The sequence below is a fragment of the Triturus cristatus genome, chromosome 1_2 (genome assembly GCF_964204655.1).
Source record: "Triturus cristatus chromosome 1_2, aTriCri1.1, whole genome shotgun sequence".
NCBI classification, from domain to species: Eukaryota; Metazoa; Chordata; class Amphibia; order Caudata; family Salamandridae; genus Triturus; species Triturus cristatus.
The window spans coordinates 254,745,631-254,759,482 of NC_140580.1; the positions used below are offsets into that span (position 1 = coordinate 254,745,631).

At 43.3% G+C, this 13,852-nt stretch overlaps 1 protein-coding gene across 5 annotated transcripts in view; it reads right to left on the minus strand.

Annotated features, from left to right (window-relative positions):
* Window positions 1-13,852, minus strand: part of GBF1 (golgi brefeldin A resistant guanine nucleotide exchange factor 1) — a 2,300,480-nt gene that overhangs the window by 1,612,061 nt on the left and 674,567 nt on the right. For all 5 annotated transcript variants that reach the window (XM_085603553.1, XM_085603551.1, XM_085603552.1 and 2 more), the window contains exon 13: window positions 9,722-9,820. In XM_085603553.1, the coding sequence (XP_085459679.1) occupies window positions 9,722-9,820 (99 nt within the window). The remainder of the gene's footprint in view (window positions 1-9,721; window positions 9,821-13,852) is intronic.

Here is a 13,852-nt window from a genome sequence, read left to right on the forward strand (position 1 = left end):
CTCATTAGATCGCTCTTTCCCACTCCTGACAAGTACTCCAGTGACATCCAATGCACAAGCACAAGCACATGGCTCAACCATTGGTCCCTAACAGATATATGGCGAATTTGCAACCCTGATGCCCACATATACTCCCTTCTATTCACCAGTGCACAAGCTCCATGTACAGTTGGATAGAATATTAGGTTCTCCTTCTCTGTTCCCCCTGATTCAAGACACTAAATATCTAGATAGCACGCACTCTGACCACAATCCTCAGCTCTTAAGGCTTAGCTGGGACATAGGACCTCCACCAATACCCACCTGGCATATCCAACCGGCGGCACTGGAGGACCAGGCCTTTTGCGGATCCCTATGGGTGGCAATCACAGGCTACTATGCCCTCAAACGATGGCACCACTGGCTCTACATTACTGGAATGGGAGGCCTTCAAGGTCACGATCAGAGGGCACTGCCTCGGCTTTACATGGAACTGAGTGCCATCGAGCACAGACTCCTTCGCTATGAAACTACCTCAGTCATGCAAACCAAGGCCAACTTTCACCTCATGGAGCTGTGTGGAGAGCACGCTTTACTGCTGGACAGACTGCGCTGCCAGCTCACTCAGGGAGCCCATATGCTACATCAGACAGGGCAGGTAAATTTCTAGCCTGGCTATTGCACCAGAAACACCCTCATCGGCCAATCCACGCCAAAAGCAATGACTTGTGCCACATGCACTACACGCAAATTGACATCCATACAGCCATGACCAGACATTATTCAGCACTTTAAAAATCCACGAGCTACGAGGACCATCTGCAAATCAGTGCCTTTTTGGGTTAGATAGAACTACCCAGATAACCCCCCCATCACTATTGATGAAGTACGTGATGCTTTAGCAGCACTGGCTTCGGGGAAGGTGCAAGGCCCTGACGGGCTCCTAGCGGAGTTCTACAAGACGTACGCCGCTTCACTGATCCCATACTTACATGCCCTTCTTACCTCTGCACTAGAAGATTCTTTGTTGCCAGCTTCAATGCACACAGCCAGCTTAATCTCCTTACTAATGCAGAAACAACAATTGATGGACGGAATTCAGAATGTCATACATTCACCCCAGTACAAAGATCTGGGCCTAAATCCATCGTTCTTTTGCTCACCATGCCATTCCAGTTTGGACCCAGCCATATGCAAATCAGTCTTGACCCTGCATCCAATGGGAACAGTCCAGCCCGAACTGATGATGGGACCCTTATACCATTATACCATACACCATGCTGGTCTCGGAGGGCCGCTTCCTGCTTCACCAGTCCCTTATACCAGCCCTTGCGGCTCGCTGGGGCGACTTGACCAATGAGCCCCCTACGCACCTCACGAACCAGTACCTGCATGTAATGGGTACAGGTGAGCACCTGACGCAGTGGTTCCCGGCCTCCCCTAGGCAGCACGCCACAATCACACCGGAACCCTTGAAGCCCCACTGAGAGGGGGACCTGGAAACCCTTTCACAGACTGAGTGAACCGCAGCCCTAGAAAGTCCCACACGCATACCCCGTAACCAGTGTTTCTGCCAAATTCAATATTTTATTATGCACAGAGTGTACCTCACCCCTGCTAAAATCCCCACACGCTCTAGAGTGGCGTTGCTCTTTAGTGATATGGGCTAAGGCGGAAAGCATTGCACTAAACAGAGAAGACTTGCTGGGCCTCCGCAGACTCCCACTGGCTGCTAGCTGGGATGCAATATTTGCCGACATGCAGAGCAACAGTGGCATGGATTCGGGGGCTCTATCCTAGATGAGGAGCCAATCAATGAGGCGACATAAATTTGGGTACTCACTTATCTCTACAGAGCCGGGATGTACTATCATTAATGGCCTCTCCCACACTCAGTCAACATCTACACCTACGATGCATGTAACACTTAATCACTAGTGTGGAACGGTGCCTACAGGGGGGGTGAGCAGGGTGACAGCATATCACTAACAATTAGCCCGATATTATGTTTTCTTTGTCCCCGATTGATGTACCCCATTCCCTCTGTTCAGAATCTGTTATAAAATAACTACACACAGTATGGGGTAACGTGATATTCAGGGGTATTTACACTGTTGTTGGCGTCCGCATCTTACCACAATGTGCTATTGCTCTTATTGCTCTCTGTATCTGTATTGCAATGTCTTACAGATTTGATTCACCTCTCACTCTTGGGGCCATCCAAGGTGTTTCTCTGTATTTGTCACTGTTTTCCCCCAACTGAAAACCAATAAATTTTTACAAAAAAATTAAAGACCACTAAAATTACCATAAAGGTTGCCTCGGTTAGTGCAAGGTTAATCACTCCTATAAGTGTGTACCATTTTCTAAGCCAGCCTCCTACACACATTTTCCTTTCAAGAGAGAACGCTCACTGCTCAAAATTCTGTGAACTCGCATGTACAAAGCACTGAGGAACGTGTTTTGCCTGAAGTGGATCTTTCTGCTTTATTATGAATTTCCTCCTGTACCATAAATTCATTCTGAGTGAAAATTGCCTTGACTGGGCCAAAGTAATCCCGATTGCCCCAGGCTGGCCAAGAAGTATGTGATACGTAGACCTCATTCACCTCACCCTGTGTCCTCCTCTCCGTCAACCTGACAAGGTAGACATCCTCTTGCAGTCTCAGTGGCAGGTTCTACATTCCAGCCTCCACAAGTATGCCTGGAGATTGAGATGGACAACCTGAATTTTCTTCCCTACCACCTGAATTGGTGTACGTTATCTTAGTCTCATGAAGACACTCCACGAACACAGTCTCTTCAGCCAGATAGTGCAATTTTGTCACACTATGTACTGACAACTCTGTAGATACTCTTTAGGCCCGTTTATCTGACATTCAATGGTTCCCATTCTTTCTGATCTGACAAGGTTGTGCGGTAGGCACTGCCCGGGGAGGCTCATCAGCATTATCAGCATTTCTAGGTTTATCTGTTCACTCATCTCTTTTTACACCTCCCTTTGTTATGAGATTCCTAAACTCCTAGATAATGCCCCAATGAGACCTCAACCTTGTGCTCACATTTTCTAAGTTATTACCCATTTGAACCGTTGCTTGTTATGGCTCCTTACTTTTAAGATTGTCTTTCTAATAGCCATCACATCAGCCACACATGTAAGTGAATTGCAAACCTCATCTGTCTTTCTTTCAAGACAAGCTGGTAATAAGAACCAGAACTGCCTTCCTGCCAAAGGCGGTTGGTTAGCTCTTTCACCTAGTCCAGTCCATATCCTTCCCAACATTCTATCCTCCTCCACATTTAACAGATAGATATAAGATATAATCCACCATTTTGATCCCAAGAGAATGGTCACTTTTTATTTCGAGTGGATTACCAATTTGAGATGGGATATGTTAGAAAGATGAAAGGCTGGCAGTGCACAAGTAGACATTGTCAAGAAGCATAATTCATTATATCAAGATCTGCTAAGCCATGGCAAACAAAGAACCACCAGCAGATATTAGTGCTCATTCAAATAGAGCAAATTTCTCCACTTCTGCAAAGATTTTCAAAGCCTCCACATGCACATCCCTTCACACAGCATTGTTTTGACTATGGAGTGAAGAGGGAGAGTCACTTTGCTTGTTTAGTTTGCAGTAAAACAAGCGTTTTGCAGGTTTAGCCCCACTTTCCTCCCCCATTTTGACTACTAGGTACCGGTGTAATGGCTCTGAAATTGCATGAGCCCTCCTTAACAGGTCTTAGTGCATGTGCTCTGGCTCTTAAAATGCTGAATGTTTAATTTGCCTGTCCTCAATAGGCATATCCTAACTTACTTGTAAGCTCCTAGTATATAGTACCGAGGAACCTAGAGCCTGTAAGTTAGGGTGTTCCCCAGGGACTGCTGCACTTGTTCTGTCACCCTGAGAGGGACATGGTGGAACATGGCTCCCAATCTGCCACTGCAGACTGGAAGGGCAGTTTTTTTAACCACTAGCTCGACTTTGCCTTTCAAGATAATGGCAAAACCCAAAATTCCTTTTTAATATATGTAAGTCACTCCTAAGGTTGGCTCAATGAGCCCTAAAACAGGGTGCTGTATGTTAGAAAGAAGAACATGTACTTTTATATGTTCCAACACTAAAAGTCCTAAATTATTGTTTATAAAGATTAGTAGCCCCATTGACAAGTACACAGTTACAAGCGGACACCTCAGCCACGCTAACTTCTGAATGGGACTACTAACACTGGTACTGTAAGGTATCAAAGGAATAAGTCCATTCAATCCAATTTAATGTTTACATTGAATATGAGTATTTACTATGGAGGTTAAATTATGTAAATTGCAATTCTTTGATTTTTGGAAATCCTCATTTTTTATTTATCCTTCCCTATCCTGCTAGCCCCAAAATGTCACTCCTATTACTTGCTCTTCAAAAATGGCGCCTATACTCCCTTCTCACTCCCGGTCACATTGAATCTCATTTTTTACACGCATGTGTGTCACACACGGCCATTATCCAATTAAAACCACCCCTCGAGTCACCAACACTGCACTAGCGGACTTCCGAGGCAGAGGGCAAATTCCAACATCATCGTGCTATACCACCATCTCGATAAAGCAGGTAAGCGCATGGCACAAGTGGTTCCAATTTACGGAGTACGCATGGCGGTAATTAATAGCGTTTGTATTTTTCCAGGCTTCCCTTGTATTGTGTTTTGGTACCTGCTGAGAGGTGACGTCTGCCAACACATCGGTACTCGGCTCTCCATTCCCTGTCCGCTGCCCGTTGGCAGTAGTTATGGTGACCGAATTGTGAGTGTTTCCTTATCGCATTTTCACTTCTATCATTCAACCATTTTTCTACAGACTGGTTCTAACCTTGATTATGTGTCCCTCTAGGATTTTGTCTATATCATGTGCCGTGGTTTGTTGTAAGCGGTTGGGGTCAGTACAACTGGACTTGGCCTCTCCTCCTCGGACCGTCGCTCTTCAGGCAGGGGCAATGGCTATTCCTTGTAAGTGCATTGTAGATTGACCTGCTCTACACTTCCACCTTCATTACACTCATTTTGTAGACGCGGATCACCACGATTCACCCTCATGCAGTCGTTTGTCCTCAGCTCAATCATCATGTTTACTTGGTTTCTAGACCATTGTTCCACATACTGTTGTGTTCCTCTCCCACTATAGATAGTCCAGTAATGAGCAATACTCTATTCATTCTATTAGCATTATGACATATGCTCTATGACCGTTCTCACTACTCAAGCCGTAAAGTTTACTGTCATCACCACCTCGCCCAGCTACCACGTCGGACTCGTTTTCAGTGTGGCTCACCATGATATATGTGAATTGTTCATCGCCGAACCCTCTAACCTTTTATTCTCATTTTGTGTCCCTGCCCCGCCTTGCCTTTCTTCCCCCCTGCCCCCCCTTGCTTTCCCTTATGGAAAATCATTTTTGGGCCTTATACAGGCTAATTGTCAGGCATGTATCTTGCTGTCCTGATGATGATGTCCCCGCTCTAGCCGGGATCGAAACGTCGTCGACAACCACATCTGGACTCTGAATGGTTTATTAGAATTCATGTGAAGCAAAAGATGTTTTTTACATTGTGACTGTCGCAAATATGTATGTGAAGTCACTATAGTTGCCAATGCCTGATTCTGGAAATCTGGTGATTGCCAATCCAGTTATTACCCACTGCACTTTAATTACACTTTGTTTTTTCTTTTGGAATATTTAATAAACACATTTTTCCATTTGGATAATACCAACACAGGTCTCAATGTATTTCTGTGTAACACTGCCATATATACTTTTTCTTGGTAGGGACCATTGCCTCTTAAAATATGTTACATTGAATTTGATGTCACGGATGGGCAAAGAGCCACTTTAGTTGCCCTAGGTTCCCGGTGCCCACTTACTGTTGTACTTGGGGCCTGTCCTGCAGACAGCTTTTTGTCCTATTGGAGAGACGTGCTAACGACTCCCAGGAGAGGAAACACTAGAGGCATGCCACTGGAGGAGGTAACACCTCCCCAGACAGGAAGTGACCATGGTGTTGGCACAAATGTTAGCTTCAAAGACAAAGCCGCCTTTGAAGGCCAGATGGGGAACATTTGGGTGAGGGCTGCTCTACTCTTTAGGTAGACAGGCTGACACTAGAAACATGGAAAACAGCTGAAAATTGTGACGCTGCAGTAAGCACACAAGGTAGCGGTAGTGGGCTGGTGGCTTTATCCTATCTTTTCTTCTTTCTAGGAGGAAGACAACTGTCTAAAAGCTTCCTCAAACGAAAGCTGTATTTTTGCCGGCTGTGCTTCTGGATTAAGGAGGTCTGGTAAGGATTTGTTCAGTATCTGGGTGAATCATCAGGTTTTTGACGCAAGTCTAACTCCTGGTAAAGTCTCTCAAGCACAGGTTCCACTTAGTCATAAGAATGTGTGGTAAAAGGGTATATTTTCGGTTCCAATATAGGTTGGAGCACTGAGATTTTCTGTGTCGGGATTTTCGGCTCCGAAGCCGCTTTTTTCAGTGCCAAAGTGGAATGGTGTTTTGAAACAGAAACTATGGGCTCCAAAGGATGGCTCGAGTCCGATGGAGTCTTCTTCGGGATAGAGGTTGCTGTTTGTGCTGATTTTTTTCTGGGCTGAGCCGAGGCCGGATGTGTCCGAAACAGCCAGTTGGTGCAGACCATGGCCCGAAGGCAGTGGTGGCCCAACAACAGTCTATGGTTTATTGGGTGGAGACAGACAACCTTTTGTCAATGTGTGTTGTGGACAGGGTGGAAGTAGGGGGAGGGGCACAGTAATCACAGGTTGCATTGAAGTGATGTCTTGCATTTCCATGTCGGACCCAGAGCTATGTCCTGGAGAATAGGTGACTTCGTTAGCAGCCAATGGATGGGCCTATATCTCCTGTTCTGGGTCTTCCGAACGAAAGAGGTCTGGTGTATCTTCGGCGGTTCATCTAGACATCTTGAGTCGTCGAGCCCTTCAATCTCCAAGTGTCTTATTTGAACAGAAAGACCTGCAGGCCTCACAGGTTTCTTCCTCGTGCTTGAGGGACAGGCACAAGTTACACACCTAATGGATTTTGGTGTGTGGGAAGTTGGTGTCGTAAAGAGGGCAAAAACAGGAAGGCATTCGTACCTTCACTGAGTGGACATCTCTCGGAGGGCACACCGAAGAGAAATTGCGCCCGAAGGGTGAAGGTCCATGGGGGCCACAGCCGACGCGAATCACCCAGGACAAGTTTGATGTCAATAGAATAACTAGGGAGATAGAGATCACACATGATCGAAAATAATACCGCTGGTATAAAAGAGATAACCTCCAACAGTGTCGAACCGGAGCAGAGAAGCACACGTCCGAACCAGACGGCAGAAGCAAATCTAACAATGGAGTTGAGGACCAAGTGCAGTGCAAGAAAGAGAAGTCACTATACCTCGCGATTCGAAAGACTTCTTCGAAGAAAAACAACTTCCACACATCCAAGCCCAACACTAGATGTCATACTTATGATAAGCATGTGTATCCACAACCACACATGCCTCAAACAGCTAATATATGCATGAACCGAAATTGTTACGGTTCAGTGGAAACTGCATCAATTTGGCTACTGTGATCTGCATTTTGTAGGAGATAAGTCTATTCGGGAACAGGATTGGGTTGGTATGGTTTGGAGAAGATTAACACTTGATAATTTGGGTTGAAGATCCTCTATGAGCCCCTTATAGTGAAGCTAAGTGTGTAGCAGCATGGCTACTTTGGAATACCAAGCCCAGTTATCACTAGCAACTTTTTACAAGACTCCACCACTTCAAGTAGTCACAGCTCCAATATCAGCCCAATTGTCCCCTCACCAGTCAAAGTCTTGATTTAAGGAGCATGTGCTGTACTATTCGTTTGTGTAATATGCTGTTTCCTGAGCTGTTTGGAACAGCAGGTGTGACATGATGAGTCACCCTCAACAAAATTTCCTTGTTTCTCATCCCACCTGCAACTTGGCGGTTGTCTGTTTGCAGGTCATAACTTCAACTTAGTACAAGTTCAAAACTTACCAATTAAGAATTCCTGTTAGAGAGAGCAGTACTTTCACAAAAGAAAAAGAGATCATATTTCTTCTATAATCAACTAGTGAGTCCTGAGGGAGCCCCCTTGACTTAACACACCAGTAAAGGGTGAAATGCGTCAGCAGCAACAGATGAGGATTGTTCCAACAGAAAGGAATTTAATTTATTTCACAATGAGGCATTAATGTAATTAACGGAGTGATAATTACATTTTGATTTGGCCTTTCCTTCTAGCATTCACATTGGGGCCATTATTTGTTTATTGAATTAAGATAAACCCCCCCAATTGAAAAAAAGGTGAACGGTATATATTTTACCATTATTGACTTTTGTAATGCCAATAGGCTTATAAATATATCATGAGTTTTTAATTTTCATTTAAAGATGTGATTTGTCAAAAATAAATGTAATCGGAGGGGATGCATTTGCATAATCTGCAAAAGGGTTTGGTGAGATATACCATTTATTTAAGGAAAATAAAGATTAAATCACTCATTTAAGCCATTGAAACAAATCTGTGTGCTTATTCATTTCACAAACAGCAAGTATCAATAAGCCACTGGGTTTAACTTATGTTGTGTTAATTTACAGATCACAGCCCCAGCGGTTTTGAGTAAGCCACACCTCTATTTTTCAAGACAGTCTTTCGGAGCCCCCATGTCACAGAGGCTAACTGCCAGTCAGCCTTGAAAATTCTTTAGTCACACACTCCCCTTAGCATTTCAGGTCTTTGCAGAGCAGAGAAAAGATCTGCTCATCATATTTTGCTCCTGGGGTGCAGCCTCTTTTCAGGTAGCTGTGGCCTCAGATTATCTGACCTTTCAACTACTGGCTTTGGGTTTGTGAACAGGGCCAGGTCCATCTTGGCTGCATTTATGTTAGGCGGTTTATCCCACTACTTTGCTTACACTCACAATGCAACTCTTGGGTATCAGCTGTTGGACAGTGGACTTGATCTATGCCCTACTGCTGCCTGCAGAATTTTGTAGACTTCAATATTATCTCAGCTTCAGGAACCCTTGAGAACGAGATCCTTTTCTGGGTTCAGTATTGCTAGCACATCTTTGGTGAGATCATTCCCACACCCCATCATCAAAGAAGCCACATTTTACCTTTCCCATTATGATCTATGGAATTCAATCATGAAATAGCACTAGGCCAATTTCCTGTAAGACTTTGCACCTCTTGTTCTCTATACTCTTTCTCCGCCTCTCCCTATATGGTTCTCTCAATACCCTCCAACTCACACAATCGTCCTATTCTACCCCAAAAAGTTCCCGAAATGAAAGTGGCAACTCCATTTATGCAATATTTTAAGAGTTATTCAAAATATAAAATCAACTGGGATATAAGTGTATATCATTTTGGTAATTTCCTCATATGTCTTTCAGTAGATAAGAGCTGTATGATATGCACTTCACTTCCTTGGACTACATATAAATTGGAAATATAAGTAGAAACACAAAAGGATAACTACAAAGTACACTGCGTAATAAATCCTTGTATTAATATCCGATACTATTTAATGCGTTACCTGTCTTTTTTGGACAATGCTAATACAAAAAAAACCTAGTCTTTTTAATTGTTCAATCAAATATCATTCAGAAAGATACACAAATCTAAGCACTACTATTTAATGACATTCAAAAATGCAAATGAAGATTACTACGAAAGCTCACCTCCAGCTGAAACTTCAGATGATGTCTCATACTTTCAAAGAGAAAGAAGCATGCACGAAGGGAAGCTGCATATAAATTAATTCTCTCAACATTCAGAAGCTGGGGAAGAAAATGCAAACACGTTATAGAAAAATCCTCTTTTATACAGTGAAATCTTCTAATAAAGATATAACAAGTGCAGTACACTAGAATTGCAATAGCCTATTTGTATAACTCACTAGAAATTGATGGGAATGTTGGGGACATCCTAATAAGCAGGTTTTCAATTCAAGAGTGTTTTGTATCGCAAGAGCTAAGTTAGTCCCACTGGAATTCAAATCAGTGATTTTCATATTAAGCTTACGTTTCTGCAGCAGGTGCATTAGATAATTGTACTAAATTACCAAATACTGGGAATAGATGCATGTTCTGTTAATATTTACGATTAGCTATTGCAACTAGAAAAATTATATTATTAAAAAAATTGAAAAATACATATCATCCAAAGAAAATAGAGAACTGATATAAATAATTTGACCAATTGAGTCGTGTATTGGCATGCTTTTGGGAAAAGGTTTCACTTTTTCAGACGGATTGCAAATGAGGCTTTTAAAGAATCATGCACAACGTTTGTTTGACAAGTCTAATGTATGTTCTTCTACCAGCTACACATTTTGTAATGGAATACTAGGCAGCCAAGGCCTGGTTTAACAGTATGTTTTGTAGTCAAATGTTCACTTTTTAATCTCACAACCTTATGCAAGGTAATAGAAGTAGAAAATACATTGTCCTTTTCATATATGTTGCAGCCCAGGAACTAGACTCACTCTCGCATGAGGAAATGTTTTAATTTTTATATAGAAAACACAAACATGCGGCCTTAACATTTTTTATTAGATGTCTATTGTACACACAAACATAAAAAGCACAAGTTTTGTCCAACATCTGCAGTGTATTGTGCTGCATTTTAAGCTTGTAATATTCCAGATTGGATCTGGAAGCATGAATTCTAGCGATAGTATTTTCGGTTCTGAGAGCTTGATGAGGATGGGCCAGTCAGCCATGTCTTGTGGTGTCACTGATATCCATTCTCTTTCAGATATAATAAAAAAAAAACAAGCCAAGGTCTCTGAGACACTACTGGAGCAAGTTTCTGTTACATTAGATGTGATGTAATGTTCTGGTCACTGAAGGGCTGGGGCGGGATAGACCAAGTTAGATTAGTGCCTGCAAAAGGACGGTCGGTTTGGGTTAGAGCACGATGCATGCAAGGTACTCTAGTGACTCATATCAGGAGCACATGTGTGTGGCAGGTAAAGGCAATGAACACTTAGTCTAATGGGAAGTATCTCTGCATAGCAAACTCAGTAACATAGTAGTGATGGACACAATTAACTATATGTTAGGTCAATTCTCCAGCAGATACAGAAGATTTAGAATCAAATTAGTCACAAACACTGCAGGGGCTACACAAATAAAGCTAGAGTTGTAACAGTTAAAGATTCATGGTAAGTTAATACCATAAATAAAGAGGTCAGAGGGACTGGGCATGGCCGCCAACTGTACTGACTTTGATTATTGAATGTCATAGAACTGACGTTTGGTTAGTCATGTGTGAACAGCTACCCACATACCAGGAAGACCTGGAGGACCGAACAAGCAAAGTACCCGCCCCTCCTGACTTGGCTGTCCAGGCAGTAGTGTCTGGTAACCATGTGCCTAGATGCCAACATTGCTGCCCGGTAGATGTCAAGGACTGGGACTCCAGGTGCTAACGCTGTGGTTGCTGCCGTTGCTCTAGTGGAGTGGGCACGCAAACCCTCAGGAGGTTCCTTCTTTGCCAGAGCCTAGCATATTTTGATGCAGAGGGCAACCCATCCAGAGATAGTCCGTTTTAAAACAGCCCGACTTTCTTGGCACCCACATAGCCAACAAAGAAATGATCATCTAGCCGGAAGTCTTTGGTGTGATCAAGATAAAAAGACAAGGCACTTTTTGGGTCAAGACTGTGGAGTCTCTCCTCCTACTTGGAGACTGTTTAGGTGTACTTGTAAAAATGGTTCTTCTACAGTCAAAACCTGAAGCTCACTCACTCTCCTGAGTGATGTGATAGCAATGAGGAAAGCTAGTTTCCAAATGAGAAACTGTAGTTCACATTTATGTAAAGGCTCGGATGGTGGACCCATTAGCCTGGTAAGGACAACATTAAGATTCCACGCTGGGGCCGGTGGAAGTCTTGGAGGAATAACTCTTTTGAGTCCTTTCATGAAAGCTTTAATAGCAGGCACTCTGAAAAGGGACAGGTGTTGCCTGTTTAGAAGATAAGCAGCTATTGCAGCGAGATTTAAGCGCATAGATGTATACGCTAAATTTGAACGTTGTAAATGTAGCAGATAACAAATGATATTTTCAGTAGAGGAATCAAATGGATTGACGTGGTTGTTATTACAATAAATAACAAACCGCTTCCATTTTGCTGCATAACAAGCTCTTGTAGTAGGTCTTCTAGCCTCTTTAATAATTTTCATACAGTCTGTTGGGAGATTTGGATAACCAAATTCTAGGAATAAGGTGCCAGATCACAAGATTAAGAGGTTTGGAATTTGTATCTCTAATTTCTCCATGGCTCTGCATGAGGAGACTAGATGTGAGATGTAGTTTTTGATAAGGAACTACTGATAGTTCTAAGAGGGAAGTGAACCAAGGTTGGTGAGCCCAAGTGGGAGCTACTAGGATTAGTGTGAGGGATGTTTGCCTGAGCTTCCGAACCACTTGTGGAGTGAGTGGGAGAGGCTAAAAAGTGTTAGCAAATATCCCTGACCAGTTCATCCATATAGCATTGCCCTGAAGGCGAAGTTTGGGCATTTTGGTGTGTGGCTAACAGATGTCTGTAAAGCCCCACATCTGAAAGAAGGGGAGGAGAACTTGAGGGTGAAGTTCCCATTCGTGAATTTGTTGTCTCAGTCTGCTGGTGAGATCTGCAATCTGATTGTCCACTCCTGGAAGATGTTGCACTAGGAGATAGATGTTGTGATGAATGGCCTGTTCCAAATGTTTTGTGCTAGGTGTGACAGAGAGTGTGTGTTCCTCCCTGTTTTTGTATGTAATACATTGCTGTCATGTTGTCTGTGCGTATCAGGACAGCTTTGCCTAGGTGTGTTTGGAAGGCTTTGAGTGTTAACAATAGTGCTAACAGTTCCAGATAATTTATGTGGAGAAGCTTTTCCTTTTGACTCCACAATCCTTGAATTGTGTGAGTTTGGAGATGAGCTCCCCAACCAGTGAGTGATGAGTCTCCTGTTAGCACTGTCTGTGGAATAGGGTCAATGAAAGGCCGTCCTTTTGGAAGGTTATGAGGATTCCACCGCTGCAGAGAGCAATAAGTGCGGCCGTCCACCAACACCAGATCTGTTAATAGACCGTGAGATTGATTCCACTGACGTGCTAAGCCATCTTGAAGTGGACGCATTTTTAGTCTTGCATAACGAACTATCATGATGGTAGATGCCATCAATCCTAGAAGTTGCATGAATACCCGAGCTGGTAATTAGCGATTGGGTTGAAATTTGGAAATAAGAGCCTGAATATTGTGAATTCTGGTTCAGTTGGGATAGGCTAGAGCTTTTTGAGTATCTAGAGTTGACCCTAGATAAGCTGGTGTATTTGAGGGTTGAAGATGGGATTTTGCCAGATTGACTGTAAAGCTGAGGTTGTGCAGTAAGCGTACTGTTGTTTGAGTGTGGTGTAGGCACTTTGAGAGAGTGCTGGCTTTGATAAGCCAGCCATCTAAATATGGAAAAAGTGAACATGTTTTCTGAGATGAGCAGCGACTACTGCTAGGCACTTGGTAAATACGCTGGGAGCAGTAGTTACTCCGAATGGAAGTACCTTGAATTGATAATGTTGGCTCGCTATTGCAAACCTGAGGTATTTGCGATGAGCGGGATGTCTTGGAATATGGAAGTACGCGTCCTTTAAGTCCAGAGAGGGCATAAAGTCGCCTTGTTGTAACAGAGGAAGTACCTGTTGGAGAGTGACCATATGGAAGTGATCTGATTGAATGTAGAGGTTTAATTCTCTGAGGTCTAGTATAGGCCTCAGAGAACCGTCCTTTTTGGGAATTAGAAAATAAAGAGAGTACACCCCTGTCGC